Source organism: Musca domestica, unplaced genomic scaffold (genome assembly GCF_030504385.1).
Source record: "Musca domestica strain aabys unplaced genomic scaffold, Musca_domestica.polishedcontigs.V.1.1 27, whole genome shotgun sequence".
In the NCBI taxonomy this organism is placed as follows: Eukaryota; Metazoa; Arthropoda; class Insecta; order Diptera; family Muscidae; genus Musca; species Musca domestica.
The window spans coordinates 8431358-8446201 of record NW_026712286.1 but is presented as its reverse complement, the minus strand read 5'-3'; the positions used below and the strand labels follow the sequence as shown (position 1 = coordinate 8446201).

The 14844-nt window shown below is 34.6% G+C and overlaps 2 protein-coding genes across 3 annotated transcripts; one reads left to right on the top strand and one right to left on the bottom strand.

Annotated features, from left to right (window-relative positions):
* Positions 1 to 1358: 1358 nt before the first annotated feature.
* LOC101898073 (serine/threonine-protein kinase tricornered) lies at positions 1359 to 10792 on the bottom strand. 2 transcript variants are annotated; one of them, XM_011292995.3, is made up of 5 exons: positions 9746 to 10792; positions 7133 to 7342; positions 6965 to 7071; positions 6417 to 6901; positions 1359 to 3637 (listed from the first exon to the last, which is right to left on the bottom strand). In XM_011292995.3, exons 1-5 carry the CDS (start codon positions 10208 to 10210, stop codon positions 3543 to 3545), a joined length of 1362 nt encoding a protein of 453 aa, XP_011291297.1. In that variant the 5' UTR covers positions 10211 to 10792; the 3' UTR covers positions 1359 to 3542. The 2 variants fall into 2 exon arrangements, with proteins under 2 accessions (XP_011291297.1, XP_005180641.1); XM_005180584.4 differs by lacking the exon at positions 1359 to 3637 and adding an exon at positions 4038 to 4534 and having other exon boundaries at positions 9746 to 10787.
* A 1845-nt stretch (positions 10793 to 12637) lies between these two features.
* On the top strand, positions 12638 to 14405 carry LOC101891804 (zinc finger protein 774). The gene is made up of 3 exons (XM_005180634.4): positions 12638 to 13107; positions 13162 to 13305; positions 13363 to 14405. Exons 1-3 carry the CDS (start codon positions 12842 to 12844, stop codon positions 14327 to 14329), a joined length of 1377 nt encoding a protein of 458 aa, XP_005180691.1. The 5' UTR covers positions 12638 to 12841; the 3' UTR covers positions 14330 to 14405.
* Positions 14406 to 14844: the final 439 nt, after the last annotated feature.

The window sequence follows — 14844 nt, the reverse complement described above, 5'->3', positions numbered from 1 at the left end:
CTCCAAAATCAGCATATTACACAATTCACAATATTTTTGTTAACTCAAGATCTGCTGTGAAGATGGAATGTATCGATCCACTCCTTCCGGTACCTCCCCCACAAAGGGTCAAAATTTTGAATATTCATGAAGCTCAAAAACACAAAATTAATATCCGATTCCATTAAGACTTGCCACATCTCAATATTTTTATAAACACAAGATCTGTTATAAATGTGGTAGAGATCGGACCCATCCTTCTGGTACCTCCCGCAAAAAGGGTCGACATTTTTAAAAACCAAAACGATCATAAAATCCGAAATTAACGTCCGATACTCATCAAATTACACACATTACAATATTTTCATTAACCCAAGGTCTGGTGTGAAGATCGGTCGACTTCTTCTGGCACCTTCCCTACAAAGGGTAACAATTTTGAATATCAATGAAGTTCATAAAACGAGAAATTAACATACGATGCCATTCAGACTTGGCACATTTCAATATTTCCATCAACACATGATCAGTTATAAATATGTTAGAGATCGGACCATTTCTTCTACTACCTCCCCCACAAAGGGTGAAAGTTCCGATTAACCAAAACGATCATAAAATTCAAAATAAGCATCCGGTTCTCTTCAAATTACACACATCACAATATTTTTATTTACCCAAGGTCTGGTGTGAAGATGAAATATTTCGGTCCACTCCTTATGTTACCTCCCCCACAAGGGGTCAACATTCTGAATATTCATGAATCTCAAAAAACACGAAATTAACATCCGATTCCCTTCAAACTTGGCACATCTCAATATTTCAATCAACACAAGATCTGTTTTGAAAATGGTAGAGATCTGACCATTTAATCTGGTACCTCCCCCACAAAGGGTCAAAGTTTTGAATAACCAAAACGATCATAAAATCCAAAAACTATATTATCCTCCATTAAAAATAACACAAAAATCATTTGTATGCACACTTCCATTTATTGCGTTTATTTGTTATTCTTTTAAATTTATTTTGTGTTTTTTATTTTTTTCTTAAAATGTATTTTAGTATTCCTATTGATTACCAAAAATATGTTTTCTTTTTCTTGATTTTCTTTGTTGTTATCATTTTTAAAAACTTTTTTGTTTTATTATTTTCATTATTAATTATATTATTGTTTATATTTCGATTTTTTCTCTTTTTAAATATATAAAAAATAAAATTTGTTAAATTTCAGACAAAGACAACACATTGTAAAGTGGGGGAAAAATAACAAATTATATTTTTTAGTTTTAATTATTTTTTTATTTTGAGATGATGTCTGTTGTTTCCATTTGTATTTCTTTAAAATGATTTTTTTTATTATATTTTGAATTTTATTTCATATTATATTTTGTTTATAAATATATGTACTTTTAGTGGAAATCGATTGGTTGTTGTTGTAATTTATAACATATTTTGTTCTTTAATTTGTTGGTATTGGGAAAGTGGGGGTATAGTAAATATTAGACGAGGTGTAGTTATTTTTTTATTATTTCTAATTTCAAGCTATTGTTGTTGGTTTTAAGAAATGTTTGTTGTTTTTTTGTGATATATTTTGTTGATTGTTTGTTTGGTTAGGTATTATGGCTGGTGGGGAGTTGTGGGGGTGTAGTGGCGATGGACGACAGCAAAGATTGGGCAAGCATATAGGCCAGTTAACAAACATAATTAAACCTGTTTGAAATTAAAAAAAAAAATAAAAAATAAAAATAAAAAAATGGAAGAAAAATTGTGGGCTAAAATGTAACCAAAGTTATATTCGGGTTATGTTAAACAGGATTTACAAAAGTGAAACAAAATCATGTTTATTTTTAAAACAACCATTGGATTTCAACTGTCAATTCTAATGTGACATTTCAAAAAAGTCTGCTGGTATCTAGACTTGACATATGAGCAAAGCAATTGGCAGTTGTAATCCTCTCTATAAATTATATTAAAATATGCTGTAGCTTTGTATGTCCATTGTAAGAAATAAACATAACTATTGGTTTGTTCCAAAACTGCAAAAATTTTAATTTTTTACTACGATAACCAATTTTCCCCCTATGATATCGAAGAACAGAACATTAGTTTTCGCACATAAATCAATAGAAAAATTAACGAAAATCTCATTCGGTTTCGATTTAGTGTTGCAACAGACTCAAATTGATGCATCGTATGAACATGGTTTAAAAAAAATCAAAATGTCAGCAATGATTTCTGACCGTTAATGAGTAGAAATGAATTTAACGGAAATGAATGTAAACAATGATATTGCGTGCCTGCGTATGTGAGACGGAGAGAGAGAGAGCGTGAGATGGCTAAGAAGTTGCAAAACATGAACAAATCAGCAGAGAGGTTTAATGAATGATATTGCATATGCTTCGTTCTTTTTTTTTTTTTTTTGTTTATAAATCACAAATGTTGATAGGAAATTATTTTCTTTTTATTTTTAATTATTTGAACTACCTTGTGTTTTTTAATTTTATTTTGCTTTTTAAAAAAATACACATACATATGTATATACTATTTTTATTTTTCTTTTATATATGCCTTGACGGCTACGTTTGCATTGGAGTCCAGTGACGTAATCATTTTGAGGTTTTCCAATTAACCGTGCTGCTGCACATTACCGTGATAGAGGCGTAAATGTAACATAGCCTTTGTTCTAAATAAACAATGGTTTAAATTAAAAAAAAAAACTAAACATATATTTTGTTTGTTTTTAATACTACCATTTTTGTCTTTACAAGATAGAGAGAGAGAGAGAGAACAAGAGAGACGTCAAAACAAACAAAAATATTACTTGCATCATGGTCAGACACTGAGTATTTCGGCAATCAGACACAGAAAATTTCAAGAAAAAGGGTTTCACTTCGCGAAAAATAAATGATAAAAGAAATCAGAAATGGAAAATTTCAAGAAAATTGTTTTATTAATTTGCCAATAATATTTCGACAAATCTTAAAAGATGTTGCAGCAACATTCCCAATAAACAAATAACATTAGACTATTCGAGAGAGGGAGGACAATGATCACCTCTCTCTCAATATCATATTTTTATTCAGAAATTTCTCAGTGTCTGAATGTTGAATTAGATTTTGATTATTTTTCCTTTCATTTTATAACAAAATACAATTTTAAAATATATTGTACTTAAGCTTTAGTATTTTAGTTTTCTTATAATTTTTTTTTTTATATTCTTAATCTGAATTAAGTGATAAATGATATTGTTGTTATTGTATTATACTTTGTGTTGTGTGTGTGGGGGGCATTTTTGAAAAGTTGTTTTTCAAAAGAAAAGTTCAAACCAGTAGCGGCGGAGTATGAATTTTATCAATTTAATAAATGTTTGCATCCTTCTAAAGCATTTTCTGTTTTTGCCATTCTTGACAATATAGTTCTTCAATTATATTTGGTTATTTTTCGTTATACATTAAGTTTTGGGCATGAATGTTTGTGTGTTTGTTATTTGGTGAGGGGAAAAGAAACTAAAGAAAATCTCTAATGGAAATAAATACTTCTTTTGTTCAATAACGTATAAAGGCCAAGCCTCACTCTAGATTTCGTACTTCGAAACGTTTGAATGTATAGTTAATGAAGACCCAATCTTTTGCAATTTCACTGCCTTGGGGCATGGGAGCTGATGCTGTAAGAAAAGGAAATAATATAAAATTATAAATATTATATAATTTTGGATAGATAGGAGAGGAAATTAAAAAATTAAATCAAGAGAATCTAATCTTGCCAGAAACCATTTAAGACATTTCAAAAATATGTTGAAAGATAAGGTTTAAAAAAAGTTTACAGGTCAAGATCTACCTAAATCTTTACACCTAGGAAACTAGGACAGTGTGGAAAAGAGTGTTTATTGAGTTATTATTAGGTCACCCTCTAAAGTATGTTATGGAAAAAATAACTTATTCAAAAGAAGCATCAATATTTGATATCTGTGGCCTACTTAAACTTTCGAAATACAACCAGATTAGATCATTAAGGACATTTATTATTAAAACAATACATAATCCAATTAGTTCAATAAATATATATTTTTAATTAGTTTTTTTCTTTATTATTATTATTTATTTTTAGTTTCCATTAAATTTATTTTAACACGAAAAGAAACAAATTTTTAGCAGCCAGATTTGTTGTAATAGAAAAAATAAAACAAAAAAAATTATTTATTTTCAAACAAATTTGTTGTCAAAATGATTTTGGGGTTGGATTTGTAAAGAGGGAGAGAGAAAAAAGAATGCCAAATTGTGTCTGCTCCGTACGTCCGTGCACAGACCAGTGAGTGAGTGTGACCCTCTTCCATTCCAAATAAACAGAGGGTCTGTCTGTGGCATTGGCAATGATTGCAAAAATAGTGTTTTTTTTTGTTTTTGGCCCGCAAAATTAGAAAAAAATAAATAGCAAACGATGCTATGTCCTTGCACAGGAAATAGAATTCTGTTTTAATTTCGCACTTCAAAACGTTTGAAAGTGTAGTTGATAAAAACCCAATCTTTTGCCATTTCATTGCCTTGGGGTAGGGGTGCCGTTGCTGTAAATAGAATGGAATGTTTTTTGTGTTTTAGTTAATGATGGAAATTGTAATGAGAAGGATAAGACGGAAATTACTACTGCTACGATAGGAGAAAAGAATTTGGATAGAGAATTTGAAAATATATGTGGGGTGCTGGGAAATATTTCTTCTTCTGGTATGGGCCTGTACCCGCTTTTTTTAGAGGGCCATACGGAAGTGGATATTTTTCATTAAAGGTAGAAAAAAATGGGGATATTTTTTTATTATTTTTTTTAAAGACCCCATGGACGAGAATATTACGTTTTTATGGGTCGAAGAGGTCTTGATACTCATCAATATTTTTGGAATGATCATAAGAATTTGGGTATTCCTTAAAAGGACCAAAAAAGATAGATAGTATATTTTTAGGATATTTTAAGGGAATATATTCGAGACTGCAGAGACATGGAACTTTTAATTCCGTTTTGTATGGACCATTAGAAAGTACAGGGTGAGATAAAAAAATGCAACAAAGTCAAACGCCATAATTTTTGCATTTTTTTTTTTTTTTTTTTGAATGAAAGCAAAAACGTCGGAAATAACATCAAATTTTAGTATAAGTTTAGATTTGTTCGAATTGTTAACTTTTGGCACGAATTATGGCCTTCAAACGGCCAATGAAACCGTCACGCGCTGCCCGAATGTTGTTCTGTGGTATTTTGGCCCATTCCCGGCTAAGAGCTTGCTTGAGGTGATCGACCCTTTGGTATTTTTTTGGTGCCAACCTTACTTTCCTTGCAAAATACTCCAGACACAATAGTCCAACGGATTGGTATCCGGATATTTTGGTGGCCATTGTTAGCTGGAAATGAAGCGAGGAACCTTATTTTGTAACCATTCTTGGGTGGCTCGCGCTGAGAGCGATGGTGCTGAATCCTGTTGGAGCGACCATTGGCCGTTATGGCGGCCCACACCATCACCATGGCCGACGCTTGAGTTCTGGTGGTCAACCGAAGGTGCACATTTTCAGCTGACTTCTTTGGCAAGTCAACACGATCATTTTGTTTGTTTACAAACTGCTGGACAACGAATGTTTTCTCATCGGAGACCACTAAACCAAATTCTGCAGTGCACAACTTTCGGCCAAGCGAGGCAACTCTTTAGCTGTTTTGAGTCTATTTTCTTTCTGTTGCGGTGTAGGTTCTTGCACTTTTTGGTTTCAATGGCTTACCCCGAGCTCATTTTTCAATATTTGCCGAATGAAATTATGCTCACGAGCCATTTTTCGGCCACTGCGACGCGGGCTTCGATCAAGTCGCTTCTTCTTTACTTTTCAAACCATTTCCGCTGATGTTGCTGTTTTTTCCGCCCACTTCCTTGACGTCGGGCTACGCTGCCAGTATCACGGTAACGAGCGATGGTACGATACACAAAATATTTATCCACATTTAAATGCTGGAGCCACTTGTGGTTTTCCAGCCAAATATAAAGAAATCACACTATCACGCCTGAATTCCATCACGAATAACTTTTTTTCTGAAAAGTTCTCACCAAAATGCTTTTGTAAGCTTGTTATCAATATAATGAGCTGTCACTGGAACAATTTTAAAAGCTGTCGGACGAGTGGCTTAGAAATGACAGCAGTCTGAAATTGGTTGCAGTTTTTTTATCTCACCCTGTACATTTTTTCCATATATTAAAGGGCCTTGAGGACAAGAATATTGTGTATAATTTATTAAGGAGACTAAGAAAGTGGCCATTTTCGAATTATTTTTATCAAAAAATTCTAGATTTTTTCGATATTTTTGGATACCTCTCTTTAAATAATCAAAAATTAAATTCAAAAATGCCCTTCAAAATCTAAACACTAAAACTCTCAAATTCCAAATTAAAACACCCAAAGAAACAGCATTACACTTACGTATTTCTAACGAAACATCTGGGAATTCATCGAAATTCGATGTATCATCTATGGAACGGACTTCGACGGGTATAGCTGCGGGTCTCTCGCGAATATGTTCCCAATCGACGCCACGGAAGAACGGTACCGATTTCAAATCTTCCAAGCCACGCTGTGAACCCAATCGGCGATCGGCCTCACAACAAAATTTGATAATTGTTTCCTTGGCTTCTTCTGATATGGGTATTTCGGGAGGGAATATTAATGTTTCACGCCAATTCATGACCTTGCGATAGGTATCCTGTGGATTGTCCGAACAAAATGGTGGATAGCCCATTAACATTTCGTACATAATCACACCCAAGGACCACCAATCACAGGCAGGACCATAACCGGTCTGTAGAAATACCTCAGGAGCAATGTAATCAGGTGTGCCGACGGTACTGTAGGCCAAGGCTCGTCGATTACGTTTCCACGATTCGGCTCGACGTTTCGAATCCATGGGACTGCAAACAAAAAAATGAATGTCCAAATTAAATACGCTTGATTTTAAATTTTAAATAACATACCTTGCACATGTTCCTATAAAATCTGAGGGTTTTGCCTGCGACAGATCTCTGTAGAAATCAGTGCGATGTGATTTTTTCAAACCGGTGCAGAGACCAAAATCAGAGAGCTAGAAATGTTAAAAAAAAAGTTGTTACTTCTTTATTGCAATGTATTCAAATTCGTACTACCTTTAAGTGACCACGAGCATCCAATAATAAATTGTCTGGTTTTATATCTCTGTGTATGAAACCTAATTTATGTATAGAATCTATAGCCAATGCTGTTTCCACTATATAAAATTGTGTGCATTCTTCTGAGAGTGTATCCTTTTTCATTAAGAGTGTCATCATATCACCACCGGGCAAGAATTCCATAATTAAATATAAATTTGAAGGATCCTAGAAGAAGGAAAAATGAAAAAAAAAAGAAAAATGTTGAATTATATGTCCATTGGAATGTAAATAAAGAAGTGAACGAGGAAGAACAAGTAACAAGTAAAATAATATCAGTCGATTTTGCCGACAGACTGTTAACTCTTTATAGGGAAGGTTCCGAAGTAGTAGCAAAATTTGAAGTACATGGAACATTCGTATCCAATTTTATGCGAAATCATAAATTCCGATAAATTAGATATTCATATCAGATTTCTGGTTAAGAGAAATATTTAGATATAGCAAACTGTAAAGAATCGCCGACATGATTCGCAAGTTATGATAGATATAAGTATTGGAAATTGTGACCATTTGTGAGTGAGGTACCAGAAGGGGTTGGCAGATGTATATCATCTTCACAACGGATCTTGTATTAGAAAAAGGTTTGTATGTATGAGATTTAAAGAGTGCTGGAAGCTTATTTTGCTTTCTTTGAGCTTTTTGTTTTTCAAAATCTTGTAACCCATGTGGGGGAAGTACCAGAAGAAATGGTCCGATCTCTACCATTTTCATAACAGACATTGTGTTGGTTAAAATAATGGGATCTGCGAGAACCGGATGCTTATTTCGAACTTTATGATCGTTTTGGTTATTCCAAATTTCAAACTTTTGTGGGGGAGGTATTTGAAGAAATGGACCGATACATATCATCTTCACACCAGACCTTGAGTTAATAAAAATATTGTGATGTGTGTAATTTGAAGAGAACCGGATGCTTATTACGGATTTTATGATCGTTTTGGTTATTCACAATTTTGACCCATTGTGGGGGAGGTACACGAAGGAATGGTCCGATCTTTACCATCTTTATAACAGATCTTACGTTGAGAGAAATATTGAGATGTACCAAGTCTGTATGAATTCGAATGTTATTTTTGCGTTTTATGAGGTTCATGAATATTCAAAATTTGGACCCTTTGTGGGGAAGGTACCAGAAGGAGTCGACCGATATATTTCATCTTCACGCCAAACCTTGTGTAAATAAAAATATTGTGCAGTACAGTTATATGGGGCCCATACCTAACTTGGACCTATATTCCTGTACATATAGGTTCCTACATTATTGTAACATTCCAAATTTATAGCAAATTCGATTAAAAATGTTGAACAATTTCAAATCTGTCGGAATGGGGCCAATACCAAAACGTGGACCTATATAGCCCAGATAGGAATTTAGATACGTCCATTCAATAAATAACTAGAAGATCATTTCAAATCCCTCAAATAGCCTTTTTTAACTCTGCCTTTGGCAGCCCCATAAAAAAGACCGAATAGCCTATATACCTGGACCATGTACAGAATGTTTCCTACATACTAGTAACACATATTCCGAATTTACAGCAAATTCCATTAAAAATGTTGACTTAAAGACCTAAACAATTGCAAATCTGCCGATATAGTTATATAGGGCCATATAGGCCAGATGGGAATTTAGATACGTCCATTCAATAAGCAACTGGAAGATCATCTCAAATCCCTCAAATAGCATTTTGTTAACTCTCCCTATGGCAGTCCCTTCAATTTAGTTTTTTTTTTGTTGTTGTTGTTTTTTTCCTATTAACTTTCCCCACAGCGCAGGGGGTGCTAATTTAATCATCGATTTATGGACATTTTTTATTATTAATCATTCACGTTATCTTGATGTAACCCATAATACACGCAGAAGAAAGCGCGAAAATACATGCAAACACAGACACGCACACACACGCTTGTTTGTTTTGTATTTTTTAAAAACAAAATAACAGGGCAACGACAGACAAGTAGTTATGAATGTTGACTTCAGCATTGACAACAAAAGAAACAACAGAAGTAGCGCCGCTGTCTGTCGTCATCCGAGACAACATTATCATTAAACGAAGAAAGCACATCTCCCACAAAAAGCCAAATCCAATACACATGATGATCGTTTTTATGGAATTCTGCACTTTCAAGATTTCTTTTCGAAATGCTAGGCAAAAGAAAATAAAAATGATTGGATGAACATTTTGTTTAAATTGATGTTATTGTTTATATTTGACCTAATACATATATATACAACAAATACAACAATAGGTGTACTGCAGTTGCATATAGAGCACCACCAGATATATCTTCTTGTGAGTCATTCACTTCTGATAGGGTTTTGTTTTTTTTCTCTTTTACTTAAATGTAAATTAAACAAAACCAGACAGAAAGAAAGAAATATTTTTATGTTAATTGCCAAGTGACCTTGTTTAAAAGAAACGCCCCTTTACACAGATTGATACTTGAGATCCATGTGAGATATTTAGTTTTTGTTATTCACCCATCATCATCATCATAATTTGGCGAGAAGCTAATAAACCTCAATGTTAACCACAAATGTGTAGGCGCAGCTAGACCACAACTTACCTGGAAACTATAATACATTTTAACGACCCACTGATGGTCGGCCTCAACCAGAACATCACGTTCAGCTCGAACATGGGCCACTTGCTCCTTCTCCAACATATCAGCCTTACGCAAAACTTTCATGGCATACACATGGCCAGTGTCTTTTTTCTGGACCAAACGCACCTCTCCGAAGGCCCCACGTCCAATTACCTTCAGGGCTTCGAAGTCTTCGACGCCCAAACGCAAACGTTTCAAACGCAGAAACTCCGTCTCCTTTTGGGCATGCTGCAGACGTTTTTCCTGTCGCTGGGAATCTGTTAGACTTTCGTCCTTTAGTTGAGCCTCCAATTTGGCCAGACGTTGTTTGCGTTCGCCATATTGTGTCACCAAATTACTGTAGTAATTTTCCAGTGTTACCTTGGCCTTTGTGGCCTTGTCAAGTGTGTGGTCGCTAAAGCGTATGGAAGACCCATCGCTACTCATGGCTTTTTTCTTTTCTTGTGGGCAAATATTTTCACAACTAATGTATCCGCTTGCTGTGTGGTGTTTTGTTTTGCTTTTTCCACTTCAATTAAGAAGATTTATATCCAATATTTTCCTGGTTCGTATATTTTTCTTACCACAAGACACACACTTCTAATTTTAATATGTAAATATATCTTTGCTTCTTTTGTTTTTGTGGGCGAGCGAACAACAGCAGCTACCACCAACCTCTTCTCACACAAAACACAATTCTTTTTGTTGTTGGCAGCGCAGCGCTACGAGACTTCACTCTATATGTAAAAATAAAATTAATTTTTCTTGTTGTCCCGTCTATTCACTGCCGTATTTTGTTCTCACTTCTGTTCGTAGACGCCTTTAGACATTTAATTTTATTAATATTTCCATTTCTATTGCCGTTTTTATTCGCCAGTAATTAATTTTTCGTTTTTTCACTTTTTGAAAGAAAAACACGTACCGAGATGCAACCCGCAGTTCACACACAAGAATGTCGTAAGAAAAAAGTGAAAAAAAGAAACAAAGTGAAAATGCGAGATAAAGGTAAAAACCAAAGCAAAACAGCGATTGTTTGAGGGTTCTAAAAGATCGAAAAGTGTAATTTTAAGGGGTCTCGAATTACGATTTTCGCCCAAGAAAACAGCTGGTTGGCAATTGAAGGAACGAATGAACGAGTGTCGAACATGGTTTATGCAAAATGTGTTCACTGAATGAGCCGTATTATATTATTCACATCAAGTTTACTGAGTTTAAATGGATATAGGCAAATTGGACGATGAGGCCGTATAGTATGTTTAAATTAGAGTTTTTCGCTGAAATAACCTTTTTATGTGGATTTATTTGACGTATATGCAATGGAATTGCCAATAAGAATCTACAGAGTAAATTATTCTGGTAAGAACACGTTTTGACTACTAAATCCACTCAGTATCATAGCGTAAATATCACGTAAATCTTATAAATCCAGTGGAGATCATTCGATGTAAACGCTATGAAACTGAGATCGAGGGGATTTCGTAAATGTAAACGCACTTTAAACGTATTATTAGTTATGTTTCATGCATGGTACAACAAAAGAGGTAAACTAATTTTGGAATTGAAAATTTTTAATGAAAAATTATTCAAAATTGTAAAAACGGTTAAAAATGCATTTCATAACCACGTCCGATTTGTGTAATATAGAAAACAAATTCAAATCCACATATATTTGAAAAAAAAAAAATAAATTTGTCATATATCAATGTTCCCAACCGTTGATGCACCTGTATTCTTCTGCGATGGTTTCACAATTTGCAATTCAAGTGATGTTTACTCAGTACAATAACAATGTTTACACACAATTAATTGTTAAAATGTTATTTATAATATAAGTTTGATTTTTTATTAAAACCATTTCCATACTATGGCTACGTGTGTCGTGTCAAATTTTTTCATTTGTATTTTTGTAGAAACCGTAAATGAAAAATTAAAAAAGTCCTAAGTCTATGCGATGTTTCATCAATGCTCCTTAAAATTCATGGTAGAAGCAGGGTACAATAAAAAGGTAAGGTAGAGCTCTCATCTGATTACAATTTTTTCCTCAGTGTGCCCGTCTTCTGCCAATTTTGTGTATGTATTTGTTGTTTTGAAAAATAAAAACCAAATATTTTCAAAATCAATGATTGAAAGAAACTTAAATTGCGGGGCGCACATTAATAATATTAACGAGATTTACCATGGAATTGAAAGATTGAACACTTAAGATCATATTTTTGAGAGAACGTCCAGGCATTTCATTCATCTTTCGCTTTATTTGACTCATTTTAGAAATTAACAAAAAATATCAAATAAATGAAAACAACTTGTTGGCTATTATTTTTAATAATACTGATAGGAAGCGGGCTTAGCCTCAGGGCTGTATTTCTGCAGTTTTACGAAGCTGTTCTATCTCCTTATTGTACCATGGGTAGAAGAATTGAAAATTTTGAATGAAAAATTATTTAAATTTGTAAAAATTTTGAAAAACGCTTATTATAATAACCTCCGAATAAGAAGAAATATAAATAAAGAATACAGGTAGATGCATCAACGCTTGGGGGCATTGATATGTCAAAAAATTAAATGTTTTTTTTTTCAAATATAAGTAGATTTTTATATGTTTCCTTATACTACGTCAGTCGGGGCCTATTAAAATTCGCGATTTTCAAAAATTTTAACAAATTCAAATTTTGGCAAATTGGTTTGACAGTTTATTGTCCCAGCAGCTGTGTCGACGCGTCTACTTATATTCTACTACCATGGGGTGTAGCTTTTCTCTACCTTCTGTAATTGTGCCATGGCTTCAAGTAAATATAATAAAACACAAAGTCTATAGCATCCTTAAGGCATATCAACCATGTAAATCAGCTGTTGTTAATCCCTTTTTGGAACTTCACAGTCCCTTTTGTTTTTGTTTTGATTTTTGACTTTATCGCTCATGCTCACTTTGTTCCTTGTTTCTTAGATGCGTCTGTTGTATGCTGGATCTGGGAATCGGTATGAGTAGTAGAGATTATCAACTGCGAAGAACAAAGTTTTGGAAAACATAGAAAGATTTCTTGAGATGAGATTTCACCCACCGATCCTGCAGTAGCAGCCATGGATTATAACTTACATAAAATTTGTCGCATCTGCCTGAAAGAAGGTGTTCCGTGCACCTCTATTTACAGCACCGAATTTAGCATGATGCCGTCGAGTATGATGATGATGTGTGCCAAGATACGGGTCTATAAAAAAGATGGTTTACCCGAAGTTATATGTAACAATTGTATCTATCGCCTTGGTGTGGCGTATCATTTTAAACAGGAATGTGAAAATTCCGATATTCGACTGAGACAATACCTGGGATTGCCGGACAGATATGGGTAAGTAAGAACATAATATGCATGGAATATCTCTAACAAGATTTAATTTCACAGAGTATGTGATGCCGAAACTAATACCGAGGGAAATTGGCAGTCTTTGGGAAGTACGGGCAAAACACATGGCTATACCACCGGAAATTCAACGGATTCCGATGAGGATGACGAAGAAGATGAAAGGAAAAGTCCAAAGAAGAAAAGGTTTGGTGATTTTGAGTTCTTAAATGTATTCAATGATAACAATGTTTTTGATTTTAGTAAACGACGCTCCCGTTATCAGCGAAAGCCACCGGAAGAACACAAGAAACGTGGACCCAAACCCTTGCCCAAATTGCCACACACCTGCTATGAATGTAGTAAAACTTTCAAATGTGCCGCCCAACTACAGACCCACATACGTACCCATACCGGAGAGAAACCATTTGGCTGTGCCTATTGCCCCCGGCGTTTTGTACAAAAATATAACTTGCACATACACGAACGAACCCACACCGGCTATAAACCATTTCAATGTGAGGTGTGCTCCAAACAATTCTCTGCCTTGGGTAATTTCCAAGCTCATCTTAAGATACACAGTGGCATACGGGATCAACATTGTCCGGTGTGTCAGAAATCCTTTTACACAGCTGGTGATTTATCCAAACATATGATGACCCATACGGGAATAAAAAATCACCACTGTGATGTGTGTGGCAAGGCATTTAGTCGACACCGTGATATGCAGGCACACAAAAGGAAAATACATCAGATTTCAACGAACCCTCACAAGCGTAGCGATGATGAGGATGAAGAAATTGTTGTGAACTTACCAATGGTGGGCCACAATCAGACGATAGTTCCTACACCACTGGCGCCAATACCAGCACCACCACCAGCCGCAACTCACCCAACGCTTAATGTGGCAATGGCACCACACCATCATCATCACTATCATAACCATATGACGGCGGCGGCAGCCACTTCCCTTGGACCACCGCCGCCGCCGCCACCACATCCTCATCATGATAGTTTGCATATGCATCATTTGGGTTTAAATCCTGCAGCATCATTACAGGCAAATCCTGGTGGTGGTATGGCGATGACTGCCCATATGATGGCTCCACCACCGCCAACACAAGCCATACATACAGGCGCCCCACCACCACATGCATTATCATCCAGCGGACCCCAGTCGCTGACCTCAATGATGCATTCGGCACAGCCACAAAGACTACATCCGTATTAGAAAATGTTTATGTTTAGGAAATATGTAAATATTTAGATAGTATTAATTATTAAAAATCCATCCAAATCAATCCAAAATGACTCAATAGCTTTTATTTATTATTAATTTTTGAAATACTTTTATAAATACAGGGTGAGATAAAAAATAAACTGCAACAGAGTCAAACGCCATAATTTTTACATTTTTTTTTTCAATTTTTTTGAATGAAAGCAAAATGTCGAAAATAGCAATTTTAACAAATTTCAAAATTTTTCATTCAACATTTTCAATTCCAAAATCAGTTTGACAGTTCATTGTCACAGAAGCTGTGTCGATGCGACTACCTGTTTTCTTCTAAGATCGTCAAATCGTTGTCAAAAGCAGTCTTCTTGGCCGACCTCATGTAGATCTTGCTTTGGGCCCTAATTTCCATAGCTTTCTATTCCCATTTCTGTTTCCATTTGAAAAGTAAGAACTAAAAGAATTTTCCTTTTTTTGGTTATGAAAATAATTTTTATTTATTTCTTTAATAATAA

Excerpts from the sequence above, each read along its gene's own strand:
- LOC101898073 (XM_011292995.3), bottom strand. The coding sequence starts at position 10,210 with ATGAGTAGCGATGGGTCTTCCATACGCTTTAGCGACCACACACTTGAC. Across the intron at positions 7,343-9,745 it reads AAATGTATTATAGTTTCCAG|GATCCTTCAAATTTATATTT; the intron begins GTAAGTTGTGGT and ends TCCTTCTTCTAG. Across the intron at positions 6,902-6,964 it reads TTTATAGGAACATGTGCAAG|TCCCATGGATTCGAAACGTC; the intron begins GTATGTTATTTA and ends TTTTGTTTGCAG.
- LOC101891804 (XM_005180634.4), top strand. The coding sequence starts at position 12,842 with ATGGATTATAACTTACATAAAATTTGTCGCATCTGCCTGAAAGAAGGT. Across the intron at positions 13,108-13,161 it reads GGATTGCCGGACAGATATGG|AGTATGTGATGCCGAAACTA; the intron begins GTAAGTAAGAAC and ends TTAATTTCACAG. Across the intron at positions 13,306-13,362 it reads AAAAGTCCAAAGAAGAAAAG|TAAACGACGCTCCCGTTATC; the intron begins GTTTGGTGATTT and ends TTTTGATTTTAG.